General features: G+C 42.0%; 1 protein-coding gene across 1 annotated transcript in view; it reads right to left on the bottom strand.

Annotated features, from left to right (window-relative positions):
- The window catches only part of FRAS1 (Fraser extracellular matrix complex subunit 1), an 830,295-nt gene that overhangs the window by 498,258 nt on the left and 315,120 nt on the right, over positions 1-16,917 (bottom strand). Inside the window, exons 10-11 of the mRNA XM_073597432.1 lie at positions 9,063-9,152; positions 7,153-7,191 (exon numbers count right to left, since the gene is read on the bottom strand). Coding sequence (XP_073453533.1) covers positions 7,153-7,191; positions 9,063-9,152 — 129 coding nt within the window. The remainder of the gene's footprint in view (positions 1-7,152; positions 7,192-9,062; positions 9,153-16,917) is intronic.

Raw genomic sequence — 16,917 nt, 5'->3', positions numbered from 1 at the left:
GATCTGTTTCACATATAAAGTCAATACATTTATATAGGGAGCACATAGGCTTTTACCAGACAGCTGTCTATAAATTTACACAATGTACATTGTAAATCTTATTGTGTCAAATATATAGTACTGTCACATGTACCATTAACATGAAAATGTAACTGTGAGATATCTCTCTTCCCCAACATCTCTGTGCCCAAAATGCCAAAGTATAAAACAAAGTTGCATTAGATTCACATATCCCAATGTGAAAGCACCAGCGCCTATAGTGCGAATTAACATTAACATTTTTTAGGGGTTTATTCATAATTTTACGGTAGTGGGTGGAGCCATGCAAATCATTCTTATTTACCCATAGGCCAACTGTGCACCGAGAACTGCTTATTTACAATAAAGATGCAACATATTAGCACAGGGCCATTTTAAACTGCATACAGCTATTTCGGATTGTGCGTAGTTCTGTCCATGAGGAACTGTGAATAATTTTTTAGATTTATATCAGTGAAACATGAAGATACCTGGGACCGTGGGTGGAATCGCTGCGATTCCAAATCACTAGATGTGAATGGGGTCTAAAAAAAATCTACTGTTCTCCTGAAGGAAGAAACTATTTGTTTTTTTAAAAAGATTTTCCTTCACATTTTCCCTTCCTTCTCATCTCATCTGGTACTTTGACTGTGATTAGGTTCAGTGGGTTGGTCAACCCTGAAAAGATGCAAGGGTGGCAAGATTCCTAATGTCCTTCACCCTACACAAACACTATGCACCTGTCTTTCTGTTAATGAATAAACACATCAGAAGATATCTGTTTTTACATATCATATAGCGTGAACTCTTTTAATCACGCAAATTCCAGGAAAATTGATTTGTGCTCAGCACTAAAATAACACCTCTATTAGAGATATAATGAGTTTGTGTACTTTGGTGTTTCTAATGGTCCCATTTGCTCTATGCGATTTAACTAAATGTTAATTAACTCTCCTTCCCTCGCTGCCTAAAACACTTCATGACTGTCAAGAGGCGAGGCGAAAAGCTTGTTAAATAAAGGAGAAAATTCTTCTAAACATAATTATCTCAAAAAGCGTTACGAAAAAGAACACAACACAATTAAATGTAACATGGGCCTAATTTTTCTCACATCACTGATAAGGGCAAGTGTCACGTGACTTACAAAGGGCTTTAATTGGTCTTGCAATTTTCAACAGAAGTTTTGCTCTAGTCAATGTACATAATAACTTCAGGTGCTTGTGGGTCAGACAGAATAAGATATAGCAAAAGTCTACCGATTCACAAAACAGTATAAATGCAGAAAGGCTCCAACTTATGCATACAGTCCAATTCATAATATATTAAAATAGGACATGTATTAATCTACATATAGATTAAAAACAAATACAATAAAAAAGAACTCAATCCCCTATGTCCCGCGCAGCTCTCATCGATTCCTTCTGCTGACCTCAATGTCACTACACTCTCCCGCAATGACATGGAAGTCAGCAGGAGGAATCAGTGAGAGCTGCTGGGGACCATTGAGATCAACACTCATAGGTTTGTTGGTTTCTCAGTGGAACTCAATGGCCAGTTCTCTGCAATGGAGCAGCATTCAGTGGTGCAGACTGCAGTAGAGATACATACAGAGAGTATGTATGTCTCTTCTTTCCAGATAGGCCCTTTGCTGATATGTTTTAACATGCAACAGGATCTCTTTCTAGAAACCCTGTACTGACTACTACTTAAAGTGGATATAAACCCGAATTTTTTTTTTTTTTTTATCATACTGTAGAGTATAAGATTTCCTATCATTTGAGCCCAGTCTTGCCACACAGAGTTAATCCATCTCTGAGCAATCCTCTTTTATTGTTCAGTGAGAAAAATCTTGACAAAGTGAGAAAAACTTTGTCAAATACTCCTCCTTATGTTCTGGGCAACAAATGTAAACTCAGCTGACCCACCTATAGTCTGGGATACCTTTAAAGCAGTATCAAGAGGTGAATGCATTTCAGCAATCAAAGCAGCCAGGAAGGAACACAATGCGGAACGTGAAATTCTTCTGGCCAAAGAGCGAGAGTGTGCACAAATTCAGGCAGACTCTCCCTCAGAAGCTAATTATGCATTCCTTTTGGGTTGTAGAAGGTCAGTAGAATTACACTTCACAGACCTGGCTCATACGGAGGCGAGGCATCGGGCAGAGAGTATTTTTGCAGAGGGGGACAAAAATGGTAAGCTGTTGGCAAATTTGGCAGCGGACCAAAGAATACCAGTTAACATACCAGTGATAAAAAATAATCTAGGGGCACCAGTTTCAGACCCAGTGGGAATTTTGGGCGAATTTGTAAATTTTTACAAATCCCTTTACTCACCTATTCCGACCTATGATTTGGCAGAGTTGGAAGGGCTACTATTTAGTCTTTCAATGCCAAAGCTGTCTGACGCAGATGTGGTTCAGCTAGATGAAAATATTTCTGTTTTGGAAATTGAGGAAGCCATACTTGCTTTCCCTCCACAGAAGGCTCCGGGCCCAGATGGCTTTCCCGCTGATTTTTATAAGCACTATATGTCACAACTGGCCCACAGATTAAATTTACTGCATGCACACTGTTGGGAACATGGAGCATTGCCGGACTCAATGATGGAAGCATATATGGTGCTTCTTTTGAAGCCTGGCAAGGACCCACAGGTATGCTCCTCCTATCGTCCTATAGCATTGCTTAACATGGATCTCAAGATTATAGCTAAAGTATTGGCTACAAGATTGGCCATGGTTATTCCGACCCTGGTCGATATTGACCAAACAGGTTTTTGCCTGGCATGTCAACAGATACAAATCTTAGAAGATTGTTCACACATTTGCAGATGGATAATACAGAGTATCCGGTCAGAGTCATTGTCTCCATTGACATTGAGAAGGCCTTTGACTCTATAGACTGGCAATATATGCAAGCAGTGTTGAAGGCCATGGGGTTTGGTCCTGGTTTTTGCCGCTGGGTTGCACTCCTGTATGGTGCGCCTAAGACGGCGATTAGGCTGGGTTCCCTGGTCTCTGAGTTTTTTCAAATAGGAAGAGGCACCAGGCAGGGTTGTCCGCTCTCCCCTTTTCTCTTCGCTTTAATGATGGAACCTATGGCCAGGGCTCTTAGGCAGTCTGAGAATGTGGGAGCAATTTAGGTGGGAACTATAAAAGAATGCATTGCGTTGTACACTGATGACATGCTCTTGTTTCTCAGGGATCCTGGGCCGTCTCTCAGAGCTGCTCTATCGATCTTAGACAAGTTTGCTACCTTTTCGGGTCTGAGAGCAAATTGGAGCAAGTCATCAATTCTACCGCTGGGCATGGCAGAAAAACGTCTAATAGATGATACATTACCGCTTCAATGGGTCTCCTCAATAACTTATCTTGGGGTTAAAATAACAGCCAATATTCATGACTATATGTCCCTTAACCTCCTGCCATTAGTTAATAGATTTAAGCAAAAAACATCAGCATGGAAGAATATACCTCTATCACTGTTGGGTAGAGAAAGTCTTATTAAAATGAAATTCCTATCAGTGATTTTGTATTTCCTACGCCATTCTCCTTTGTGGATCCCCAAATCTTTTTTTCAATCATTAAATAGCATAATAGGATCCTTCCTATGGTCACCACAATCGCCACGTATAAGCATCAAAATCCTGCGGGAGCCTTGGGGTCAGGGTGGTCTAGCATTGCCCGACTGGCAGAAGTATTATCTGGCGGGACAGATGGTATTTGCCAGGCGATGGTTGACAGCGGATAATGGTGATTCCACTACGGTTGTAGAGGCAGCACATCTGGGGTCGTATGAAAGTTTAAAGTTGGCCCTCTATAGGGGCTCGAAATCTTGTTTGCCCCTGACGGATTTGATGAAGTCAACAATTAAAGCATGGGAAATTACTACTTCCTTGATGTCCCCTAGCTATTCGGGAGTCACTCCCTCAGCCCCATTATGGATGAACCCGAAATTCCTGCATTTTTTCTCCTTTCCTGACCCCATGATCTGGGCATGCAAGGGTGTTAAGGTATTGAATGACATTACTAGAGAGGGGGAGCGTTGTACATTCAATCAGATAAAGGCCAGATATAACCTACCCAACTCTTTTTTCTTCCGTTATTTACAGTTGCGCCATGCTTTTCAGGAGCAATTTAAGGCCCAGAGAATTGAATATTTACCATCAACATTGGAGAACCTCTTAACAGAAGAGGATTTGGTTAAGCCTCTGTCATCAGTGTACAAATCTCTCTTTAACAAAACACCTTTGGGAATTGTCAGGTGTAGAGAACGGTGGGAGAAAGAAATTACTGACATTCAGGGAGAGGACTGGGATGATATGTGGGACCGTGCCTTTAAATACTGGTAGCTAGTCTCAGCAAGAGACCGTCTAATTCATTTTAAGTTTCTTCACTGCGTATGTTTTACACCAGCTAGGTTGTCTCACATATATCCCACAGCTAGCAGCCAGTGTTGGAGATGCTCTCATGCCCCAGCAGATGCAGAGCATATTTTTTGGACTTGCTCGCAAATTCAAATTTTCTGGTCGGGTATCACAGAATGTCTGGCGGAAGTACTTAGCACCCCAGTTCCAATAACACCTAGAGTCTGCCTAATTGGGTTGGTGGAGGAGGTGGTTCCATCTCGGGCTCACCGTACTTTATTAAATATTGTGTTATTTTACAGTAGAAAAGCCATACTATTGCATTGGAAAAAAACTGTTGCTCCCACATTGTCTTACTGGAAAAAACTGGTGAACTCAGTCATTCATTTATATAAAGCAACTTATAGATCTAGAGGTTGTGAAAAGAAGTTCAATAAGGTCTGGCAGGCCTGGCTAGATTCCACAGCTACAGTGGGATAAGCAAGCAAATAATAGTCTACTTAGGCGGTTAACAGAGTTGGGAAATTAATGTCTTGCTAATCTGATTCATGGATGTATTCTCTGCTGATAAATTAAGTGGGTTTTCTTACCATAAGATATTAGATAGTAGAAGGATATGATCTCAATGATATGTTTTTCATTATAAGGTGAACAATATGGTAATTATTTCTGTACATGTTTTTGTGTATGGCAACTGGTCGGGATGGAGGGTGGGGGGAGAGAGGGGTGGGAGTTAGGTTGAACTATGTTAGTACTGTTTCAGGCCCTGCGAGGCCAAGCTGGTAAGGCATGTTACCTTCTGGGGCATTTATGTCTGTTTGTGCTAAAAACTTAATAAAAAGAATGAAAAAAAAATAAAAATATTTACAGATGACAAAAATTTGTTTGAGGAATGATCAGAACTTTAAAGGGAGGGGGGAACAATGGACTGTTTTGGATTTCTATTCTCAAAAAAGACATCATCAAGAGGCCCTGGAATTTCAACAATTATTTGGGTGGAAAAACCAAGTCTATTCAACAAGCTGACTTGCTCTGGAAAGACTGCTCACATAAAACAAAGTACCATTTTTCACTGAATCTCATTGCCTCCTCTACCTTTGAACACCATGATCTGTCTAATTACCTCTAGTCCTGATGCTTTTTTGCATCTAAACAGCCATTAGCAGCACTGACCGGCGTTTGCTGTCTCTACCTAAACTGACTTATGCAGCACACATGTTCTACTGATTTACCAGCAAGCTAAAGCTACGTGCCACTACTTAAGTTTCTACTGCCATCTGTTTTATTTAGCACTATTTTATTACTCCTCCTGAAACATTATTTTATCACTATTATCCAATACAGATCTATCTGATTTTCATTTCACTGTCATCTAAGCCTTGTTAAAGTCCACTGAGGTATGTTTTCACAATTTATACACAATGCCACAGAGTAATAATGATACACACAAAACATATGTTGTTCTTGGATATAGTATGTTCTGCTGCATATCTCATTCTTTTGGCGATTAAACTCATTTGTTTTTATTATTTTTATTATTATACAGGATTTATATAGCGCCAACAGTTTGCTCAGCACTTTACAATGCGAGGGCAGACAGTACAGTTACAATATAATTCAAAACAAGAGGTATTAGAGGGCCCTGCTCGTTAGTTTAAAATTTAAGAGATGTAAGCTAATTTATGTACACTGGTTTACTTGATACCTTCATGGACACAATGAATGTATTTTTGGTTTGCCAAAAGATTCTCTTTTTACCACTGGTCATTTTATTGTTTTATTTAGTCCCATGCTCATTATTCTTGTCTCATCAAATATTATATTGCTTTTTTTAGCATGATTTGACAGCAAATAGAATTTTTTTAAGAATAATAATTTTTATTTTAATCCTATATGTGTGTGTATATAATGTAATTTAAAGTGGAGTTCCACACAAAAATGGAACTTCCGCTTTTCGGAACCCTCCCCCCCCTCCGGTGTCACATTTGGCACCTTTCAGGGGGGAGGGGGGTGCAGATATCTGTCTAAGACAGGTATTTGCACCCACTTCCGGCATAGACTCCCATGGGAGTCTATGCCTCTTCCTGTCCCTCCGCGCTGTCTCCTGGGAAACACACAGCTCCCAGGAGATAGCGAGGACCAGTTACGATGCGCAGCGCGACTAGCCGCAACGCTTCACTTCCTGATTCCCTCACCTAGGATGGCGGCGGCAGCTGCCGAGAACCGAGCGGGTTCTCGGCGTCGCCTGCTGACATTGCTGGACCCTGGGACAGGTAAGTGGCCATTTATTAAAAGTCAGCAGCTGCAGTATTTGTAGCTGCTGGCTTTTAATATTTTTTTTGGCGGTTTAGGTGGACCCCCGCTTTAAGGTGGGTTAATCATGTTTCACCCTATATTTACAATGTTTATATTTGTTTTCTAGCTCTAATGAAGTGGAGTGTTATTGGCCCCTGAAATTGGATGTTTTAAGCATTCATATGATGAATTATTAAAGTAATTTGGACTCCTTTACCATTTAGCCTGGCACTCCATTTGTATTTTTATGCTCTCGGTTACTAACTAGTCAAGGCTACAAATAGCCCTACAAGATTCCAACTATTTAAAAAAAAAAGCCTTGACTCCTCAGCCACTCAAGGTTTAGAGATCATGTTCAACCATCTTATTGGTATACTGAAAATAAACAGCAGCCACGTTTTGCTTTATGCTTTCATGACATTAGCTAATCAGTGCTGGATCTGAATATAAATGTATCCTTATAGTATCAATACTTACCATCAAATGTTTAACTCCACTCAAATCTGAAGGAGATTCCTGCAGATAAAAAGAAATACCTCTATGAGTAGATTGTGTTCTGTAAGCATGGTTATCAGATGTATTACAAACATTCCAATAAAGCACATTCCAGCGTTATCTAACACTCAGTCCCAAGAGTTACAAAACACAGCCATTTTAACCGCCTGTCAGGATTTAAGGGTCTCCTGCCTTAATGTTTACATGAATCTAGATTTAGGAATCATACATGCAGTTGAGTTAACAAAAAGGAAAGGAGTAGTCTATCTTGTTTAAAAAAAAAAAAAAATAGCCATAAAATGTCAGGATTAAAATAGCAATATACTAGAATACTTCATGTTAAAGTGAATCTATCTATACAATTTACACTTTCCATAAATCAATACATATCAACATTACCAGATCACATTACTATTTGTGTGAAAATTACACCTCCCTTGCCCTGCTGAATCCAAGGTTCCACATGTGACCACCAGGAACAATGTAGGTGTCTGACATCATTAGAGACTGCAGGGAGCCTATTGATTTCAGAAAGGTTCATCTAAAAGACTCACAACAAGATTACCAAGAAACAACCAAGGATGCAGCACTACTAAGGCACGCCATAGATGTTGCAATTTTCCACGGGTTGCAGGAAAGAAGATCGCTTGATTCTCCCATCAACACAGTCAGTGCTGATGGGGGAATCCCTCCCATGGAGCTATTGTGTTCTACCTTTGGGGGGGGGGGGGCATGGGGAGCCATCCCTGCCAGGAGAACACAGTGATTATTGAATCGTATGTAAAAATCTAACATGCTGGTTCTACCAAAGTCAATTGATGGATAGACTTGGGTACAATCAATCTGCCCATAGATAATTTGAATCATCTATGGCCAGCTTAAGCTTGAACCACCTATATTGGATTTCAGAGGGTGACAGATGAGAATGGGACCTGGTGATGATCCTACTTGGGATGTCGCAAGATGTTTTTAGTAAAATTATAAACACTCAAATCATTTTTTAACTAGGTTGTGAATTTTAATACTTTTTTTAACACTTTCCACACCTGAGCCTATTAATGAATGGGAAACAGGTCCAAAAGATCTTGGCACCAAAATCCCACAGAACCACTATAGGGTTGGTTTACTAAAGGCAAATAGGCTGTTCACTTTGCAAAGGGCTTTTCATATAGCTTGGTGAATGAGCTGAAGCTCCGCTGACGTCTATCACCCAATCATGTGCAAGCAAAGTACAGCTTTTTTATTTTCCTTGGATTTGATTGCGTATTCTTTGCAAAGTGAATTTCTTACCACATACACTAAGATAAAGAAATTGCAAAGTGAAAAATCCCTTGCAAAATGAACAACCTATTTTCCTTTATGAAATCAACACCACCCCGCATGTCTGGTGTGCCAGGTCCATTTACTATTATGTAATATCTATTTATGTATAAATTGATATATAAAAATACTAAAATGCATTTATTTGATAATTCAGTAGGGCATATGTGCCACAGATGTGACACCGATGCTTATAAATAGGGCAAATAACAAAGTAAGCATTTTTTCCATAAACAGACATTGTTGAAGTTCTATACAGATGTACGTGGCAAACATCCTTTATAAATGCAATGTCCTGGCATGTGTGCTGTGAATATTACATTTGATGCATTATAAATATTCCCCTACATATTAAAAAATACAAACTGTAATACAAATAATTCAATGTGTGTGCATAAAATTGCAATAAATTCATAAAATCTCTCTCAAACACAAAGAAATACATACAAAATAGACCATAAAGTCCCCTGTTTTTAAGTTTACTTCAAAATATATTTTCTGTATTATTTCCTTATTATTTCCTTTCCACCATAGATGTGTAATACTGATTCAGAAAAAGCTGCAATTCTCACCTCTCTGTCATGTTCTTTGTGCAGGCAGTAACTAGTGCTCAATACACATTCTGGACAACATTTGCCCTCAAAATGGGCTAATTCTTCACCCTGATAAAGAAAGGCAGATTATTGTAGTATGAAGAATGTACTTTTGCTGAGGTAATGCTATTCGCTGTGTAAACAGTGGTTAAATTGTGCAATGTAAAGATTTCACTCTAATCATCTTAAGGAGAATTGTCTGGAGGACTCTCAATGAAAAATGAGCAAATTCAGCATATTAGCACCAAGCCAATTCTCCACATACATAAAGGTGTTTTTATGTAAGATAAACACAAATGGTGCTGGCTTTATAATAAGCAGAAGGAAACAAAGTGTGTGCATGAATAAATAACAAATAGAAAGTTTACCTTAAAAAAATAAAAAATAAAAATAAAGGTAAAGGCTAATGCTGGCTATACTTATCTTCCCTTTGCTCCACCACTGATCTGTTCACCTGGAGAGCAAAGGGAAAAAAACCCTGTGTAAGCTGCAATTTGGGGAGTACCAGAAGGCTCTCGCTCTGCCTTCATGTGGGCCGAGTGACTGGATAGACAATAACTAAGAACCAGTGCTGTCCTGTGGAAGGCAGTGCTGTCCTATGCACCTGGCCGGAGCTACCACTAGGCAAACTAGGCAGCTGCCTAGGGCACACTACCACCTAGGGCGCAGCCACAGCCTTTGTCCCAATGCTGTGAAGCTCCAGGCGTATGTGAGCTCTCCTATTTGCTTGTCCCCGTTCAGTGCCGGCTGTCCCAGGAACACATCCGCTGCAGGTGCCGTGCCGCCAATCCCAAGATGTGCCCTGCTGAGCACCCCTACTTTCACATCTCCTCACTGCCACCCCGGGACTCCTTTGCTCCAGGCTGTCCCTCTGGTGCGGCCTGTGTGAGTACAGCAGAAGGGGGCAGGTCTCAGTGGAGATCATAAGAGCATTGAGAGAGGTGCAGCGGCTGTTAGTTGAGCTGACCTCCTGGCTGGCAGAGGACACCACGGAGCAGCCGGATGGCACTGGTGGGGACTCCTAAGCAATACTGCCCGCCCAGTGCTGGGGAGAGCCCTCAGGAGAGATGTGATGGATGATGAGGCCACGGAGAGATAAGGAGGAGGATGAATCCTCCAATCTACATCGAGCTGTGTGTGTGTGGGGGGTGAGTAATGCAGGAAGTAGGAGACAGGTAGGTCAGTGTATGTGATCAGATAGGTTAGTGTAATGGTCAGGTAGAACAAATGTGCTACAAGGCCAGGGCAAAGGAGGTGGGGTTAGGGGTGGGGTCAAGGGGGCAGCAAAATTAGGTTTTCCCTAGGGTGTCGAAAAACCTTGCACCAGCCCTGCCTATGCAGCCAATCTTCATTAATCAAAGTTTCCATGTAAATGTAGGGAAGCAACTCACATGCCCTGTACTTCACTTCACTGGGTGAATGGAGTGGCAGGGGAGCAAAGAGAAGGAAGGAAAAAGCTGCTGCAGGGTCCAGCATTAAAATTAACTTGTGTAGGCTCACTTTAAAGCTGGACTTCAGAGTCAGGCATGTCCACATACTTCACCTTTTAGAAGCATTTGCATTTTACTCTGCAAAGCCTTAACACTTCCAAGTAGTGCTAAAGGCTACCCACCCTACTACTAGTCAATAACCTGTGAGTGGTGGCCTCATTATTCAAAAGAAAAGTCTGAATGGAGGGAGTGAAGAAGCTTTGAAAATTAGAATTTTCCAGCTTTCAGGAGCACCAAGGGGCTTTTTCAAGAATATGACACTAACTGTCTGCATACCTTATAGTGTAATTTCATGACAGATTTGCTTTATTCCACTTATACAAAAACCTCTAAACAAAAACCTTAAAGCTCACCACAGGGTCAAGTCTCCCCACCACCCCCAATTTCCCTTGCAGCATGCCAGGCATCTTAAAATATAAATAGATTTAAAAAAACACATATACACACTTTTTTTTCCAGGTGCCCACAGTTCTTTGACATTACAGGTTCTCTAACCCTCCTGCAGTGGGCAGATCCTAGATGCTGCAGACAGCATTGATGTGGCACCGATTTCTGTTGTATTCTCTTGTGAGCCCAAGGGTGGGAAGAAGTGTCTTGTCACCCCAGGCTCACAGGACGTTGGTTGAATAAGACTGGGCATACTAACTTTAGGTTATATTTCTATGCCTGTTTACTGTCAGAACATGCGCATTGTCAGTTTAATAAACATAGCCGTTAATAAAAGGGGATTACAAAAATATTTTAGGCCTAAAAAATAAAAGCTACACTGAAAATGGCTGCTCAACAGTGTAGGTGATAAGAGGTGATGTACAAATCATCTGCAGCAAATTAAAGCAGAGTTCCACCCAAAAATGGAACTTATGCTTTAAGCACCCCTTACCCCCTGACATGCCACGTTTGGCAAGTCATTTTTTTTGGGGGGGGGGGGAGCGGGTACCTAGTTTTGACAGGTACCCAGCTCCCACTTCTGCTCAGGCCTCCTAGGCGGCTCGAGCAGAAGTTCTCCTCTCCCCCTCCCTCCCTGCAATCTTCTGGGACACATCACAGTTCCCAGAAGATTGCCTGGCCATTCAGGACGCGCAGCGCAACTCGCACAAGTGCAGTACGCACCCGGCTGTGAAGCCGCAAGCTAGGTGACAGCCGGGAGCCTGCACTTGCACACTGCACCATGGAGAGGTGAGGGAGATTAGCGAGGCTTCGGGTGGCCGCATCGCTGGATCATGGGACAGGTGAGTGTGTGTTAAAAGTCAGCAGCTATACTTTTTGTAGCTGACTTTTAATAAACACAATTATAAATAAAATAAAGTCAGCGCAAAAAATCCAATATTTAAAAATACAAGCAGCTGAACACTGAAGGTAAACATAAAAAACCTCAAAGTACATAGGATGAATAAAGCAGTGCAGCGCTATACCCAGAAGTTCAAATATTACTAATAAAAGTCCCTTTAAATTTAAATCCAAAAGTTGATAGAGAAAAGGTCTCCTCTGTAGTGGTCTAAGTGCTCATGACAGTCCATGCAGTGCTATACATCCGTGATTCCACCACCAGCTAGCCAAACCGCTCACCTCAGCATATGGACCCCTGAGCTAACAGACGGTTAAAAACAGCATTTACCACTCTCAGTGGATAAAGATGGAGACTTTCATGGGCAGATGGTCACACGATATAGAGGCAGCACTCAGTAATTGATGATCATGTTCACATGCAATAAAAATAAGAGTACATAGTGCACACTGTGTAGCTAAGAAGATCACATTTATTAAAAGTCAAGTACTCACATACACAGCACTACACCCTAGTGCTGGGATAAAGGTAAAATGGCATCAAAGGATAACGTCAAGTAGTAATGGTGGCTGCAGTGATGTCCAAGGAACTCCCGCGCGCGTATCGTCCACATCCGGACGCTGAGCGCTTTGGCTAGCTGGTGGTGGAATCACGGATGTATAGCACTGCATGAACTGTCATGAGCACTTAGACCACTACAGAGGAGACCTTTTCTCTATCAACTTTTGGATTTAAATTTAAAGGGACTTTTATTAGTAATATTTGAACTTCTGGGTATAGTGCTGCACTGCTTTATTCATCCTTTTAATAAACACAGAACCAGCTGGAACTCCGCTTTAACCACCTACGAACCGCCCGCCGCAGTTTTATGGCGGCTGTTTGAAGGAGGATATCGTTGTTATAGCAGCAGCTAGCTGCCATAACCCCGATATCCCTGTCTTCAGCGGACGGTCCACTACAAGATAAAAGTGGTCTCTGTGGTGGATTCGCCGCTTACCGGAGCCGTTGACAGCGGTGGAGGCGATCGTGTCCTGTCTCCTGTCAGGTATGGAGACGAGTGAGGGGAAGATGGCCCCCACCCGTCTCCATACAACTGCTGGGCAGAAGCGACATCAAAACGTCACTTCCGCCCACAGCTCTTAAAGGGCCATTTTATTTAAATAATTTTTTTAAATTACAATTTTTTTTTTTTTATTGCATTTTAGTCTAAATAATATGAGATCTGAGGTCTTTTTGACCCCAGATCTCATATTTAAGAGGTCCTGCCATGCTTTTTTCTATTACAAGGGATGTTTACATTCCTTGTAATAGGAATAAAAGTGACTTTTAAAAAAAAAACAGTGTAAAAATAAAAAATAAAAGGTAAAATAAATAATAATAATTTTTTTTTTTTTTAAACGCGCCCCGTCCCGACGAGCTCGCGTGCAGAAGCGAACGCATACGTAAGTAGCGCCCGCATATGAAAACGGTTTTCAAACCACACATGTGAGGTATCCCAGATACGCTTAGCTGAGATGGTGGACCTCCCTACCACAGAAGGTCAAAAGCACATCTATCCAATCTATTAACCTTCTATGAGGAGGTGAGTTGCCATCTAGATAAAGGAAGGCCTGTAGACGTGGTGTATCTGGATTTTGCAAAAGCATTTGACACAGTTCCCCATAAACGTTTACTGTACAAAATAAGGTCCGTTGGCATGGACCATAGGGTGAGTACATGGAGTTCAGAGGGTGGTGATAAATGGGGAGTACTCAGAATGGTCAGGGGTGGGTAGTGGGGTTCCCCAGGGTTCTGTGCTGGGACCAATCCTATTTAATTTGTTCATAAACGATCTGGAGGATGGGATAAACAGTTCAATCTCTGTATTTGCAGACGATACTAAGCTAAGCAGGGCAATAACTTCTCCGCAGGACGTGGAAACCTTGCAAAAAGACCTGAACAAATTAATGGGGTGGGCGACTACATGGCAAATGAGGTTCAATGTAGAAAAATGTAAAATAATGCATTTGGGTGGCAAAAATATGAATGCAATCTATACACTGGGGGGAGAACCTCTGGGGGAATCTAGGATGGAAAAGGACCTGGGGGTCCTAGTAGATGATAGGCTCAGCAATGGCAGGCAATGCCAAGCTGCTGCTAACAAAGCAAACAGAATATTGGCATGCATTAAAAGGGGGATCAACTCCAGAGATAAAACGATAACTCTCCCGCTCTACAAGACTCTGGTCCGGCCGCACCTAGAGTATGCGGTCCAGTTCTGGGCACCAGTCCTCAGGAAGGATGTAAGGAAATGGAGCGAGTACAAAGAAGGGCAACAAAGCTAATAAAGGGTCTGGAGGATCTTAGTTATGAGGAAAGGTTGCGAGCACCGAACTTATTCTCTCTGGAGAAGAGACGCTTGAGAGGGGATATGATTTCAATTTACAAATACCGGACTGGTGACCCCACAATAGGGATAAAACTTTTTCGCAGAGGAGAGTTTACCAAGACTCGTGGCCACTCATTAAAATTAGAAGAAAAGAGGTTTAACTTTAAACTACGTAGAGGGTTCTTTACTGTAAGAGCGGCAAGGATGTGGAATTCCCTTCCACTGGCGGTGGTCTCAGCGGGAAGCATTGATAGCTTCAAGAAACTATTAGATAAGCACCTGAATGACCACAACATACAGGGATATACAATGCAATACTGACACATAATCACACACATAGGTTGGACTTGATGGACTTGTGTCTTTTTTCAACCTCACCTACTATGTAACTATATGTAACTATGTAACATGTATCCCCACAGGGATGTTTCAAACCTCCCATAAGGCTTGAGTGGTCCTCAATCACATTGTATGGAGCTCCTGTCCAGCAAGGAAATCCAGAAATAGAAAAGGAAACCTCCAAAGGCCAGTAGTAAGCGATAGTATGCAGCGCTCCAAAAAGACAAAGGAAACACTCTTATAGGGCGTACACATGGTCGGACTTTGTTCGGACATTCCGACAACAAAATCCTAGGATTTTTTCAGACGGATGTTGGCTCAAACTTGTTTTGCCTACACACGGTCGCACAAAGTTGTCGGAATTTCCGATCGCCAACCACGCGGTCACGTACACCACGTACGACGAGACTAGAAAAGGCCGGTTCAGAACCAAGCGCGGCACCCTTTGGGCTCCTTTTGCTAATCTCGTGTTAGTAAAAGTTTGGTGAGAGACGATTCGCGCTTTTTCAGACTCGTGGCTTTCAGATCGTTTTCTGCCGTTCAGTTTGTGCTTGTGGGTTTGTATCTGCTCTTCAGTGCGTGCAGCAAGTTCCGCGTGACTTTAGGTAGTCATTGTATTCTTGTTCGTTCGTTACTGTTTTTCAGGTCGCTCTTCACAGGCCTTGCTGTTCTTCAGTGCGTTCTGTTACTTCGTTCTGAGCAGCCGACCGTTTTCTAGCCATGTTTCGTATGCGTACTCCTCGTAGAGTTCGTGCTGTGCGGGGGCTTGGTGTTGGGGTCCTGACCTTGACACAAGTCCAGTCCATGAACAGGGTGGGGAGGAGTTCATGGACCAAGAATTGGTTGCTTCAGCGTGACCAGTTCTCTCACATGCCTTTGCTCCGTGAGATCCGTGAGAATAATCCTGATGATTTCAGGAACTTTCTCAGGATGACGGACCCCGTGTTTCACCGTCTGTTGGCTTCGCTGACCCCCTATATCAGCAGGCAGGATACCTGCATGAGGCAAGCCATCACTCCGGAGCAGAGGTTGGTCGCTACCTTGCGGTATTTGGCCACAGGGAGAAGTTTGCAGGATTAGAAGTTCTCGACAGGCATCTCCCCCCAGGCTCTGGGTATCATCATCCCAGAGACCTGCTCTGCCATCATACAGGTCCTGCAGAAGGAGTATATGAAGGTAAGATTTTTATGCTTTAATATCACATTTTATTGTATTGAATGTTTGATAATATCTTGTATTTCTTTCCTCATTCCCTAATTACCATGATTGTAATATGCTGTGAATGTCCCCTTTGTCCTCATGCATGCTGGATTTTTATGTCATTATTATTTTATGTCCTTCATACATATTTGCCCTTCACTAACCTCCCCAGCATGGTGTCTCCTGCCCTATATTCACCTCATGTAGTCACTTAACAATGTATTTTATCAGCTCCATAGTAGTGCTTTACCCCAAACACCCCCTAAAATGTTTGGAAATGTTATTTTTTCTTTAAATTCAGGCAGAGTGCCAGAGGCTTTTTTTTGTGGTGTCCCCAAATAATTTTTAGTAACCCTCCCTCCCCCAACTGCTAAGTCAGCTGATCCCAATTCTCTATCTATCCTCAATCATCTATCTGCTGACTTTGCCAAACCCATACACACTATACCCACCTCTTTACTGGTCAGATTTATGGATGAATTACCCAAAGCATGTAGTGCAAGGGCTTGCCTGTATACTTTCCAATGGTACTGTTTAAAGTTTTTGTATCCTATTATTATCTTCATAGGTAATAGCAGAATGTCCAAATGTCCTCAAATGCGTACAGTGTGCATTTATATCTTTGTATTCAGACACTTCTTACCTGTCCAGTGGGCTGCCAATAGTGTAACTAAGGAGGGGCTGTTCCAAGTAATCCCCATTATTTAGGCATTCATCTCTCAATGAAGTGAAGAGGGTTACCTGTCCAAGATTTACACACACCCCCTATAATGTTAGAAATGGCCCATGAGAGGGGGGGGGAGGGGGAATATGATAGGTGTACCTTATACTTTGGTGTTGTTAAATTCCCCTTAATAAATGCTATCTGGAGGTTGCCCCATAATGTTTGTGTCTAATCTGCTTGCCATGTTTCAGAGTAAAAAATAGTAATGTTTATTGTTTTTTCCTCAACAGTTTCCTTCCACGCCACAGGAATGGCAGACAGTGGCCTCCCACTTTGCCGAGCGGTGGGACTTTCCTAACTGCGGAGGGGCAATTGATGGGAAACACGTCCACATCGTCCCACCACCCAACTCGGGGTCGTACTATTATAATTACAAGGGGTTCAATAGTATAGTGATGTTGGCGGTGGTGTCGGCTAATTACGACTTC

Source organism: Aquarana catesbeiana, linkage group LG01 (genome assembly GCF_042186555.1).
Source record: "Aquarana catesbeiana isolate 2022-GZ linkage group LG01, ASM4218655v1, whole genome shotgun sequence".
Lineage (NCBI taxonomy): Eukaryota > Metazoa > Chordata > Amphibia > Anura > Ranidae > Aquarana > Aquarana catesbeiana.
The sequence above is the reverse complement of the archived record's forward strand: the minus strand, read 5'-3'. Positions and strand labels throughout refer to the sequence as shown.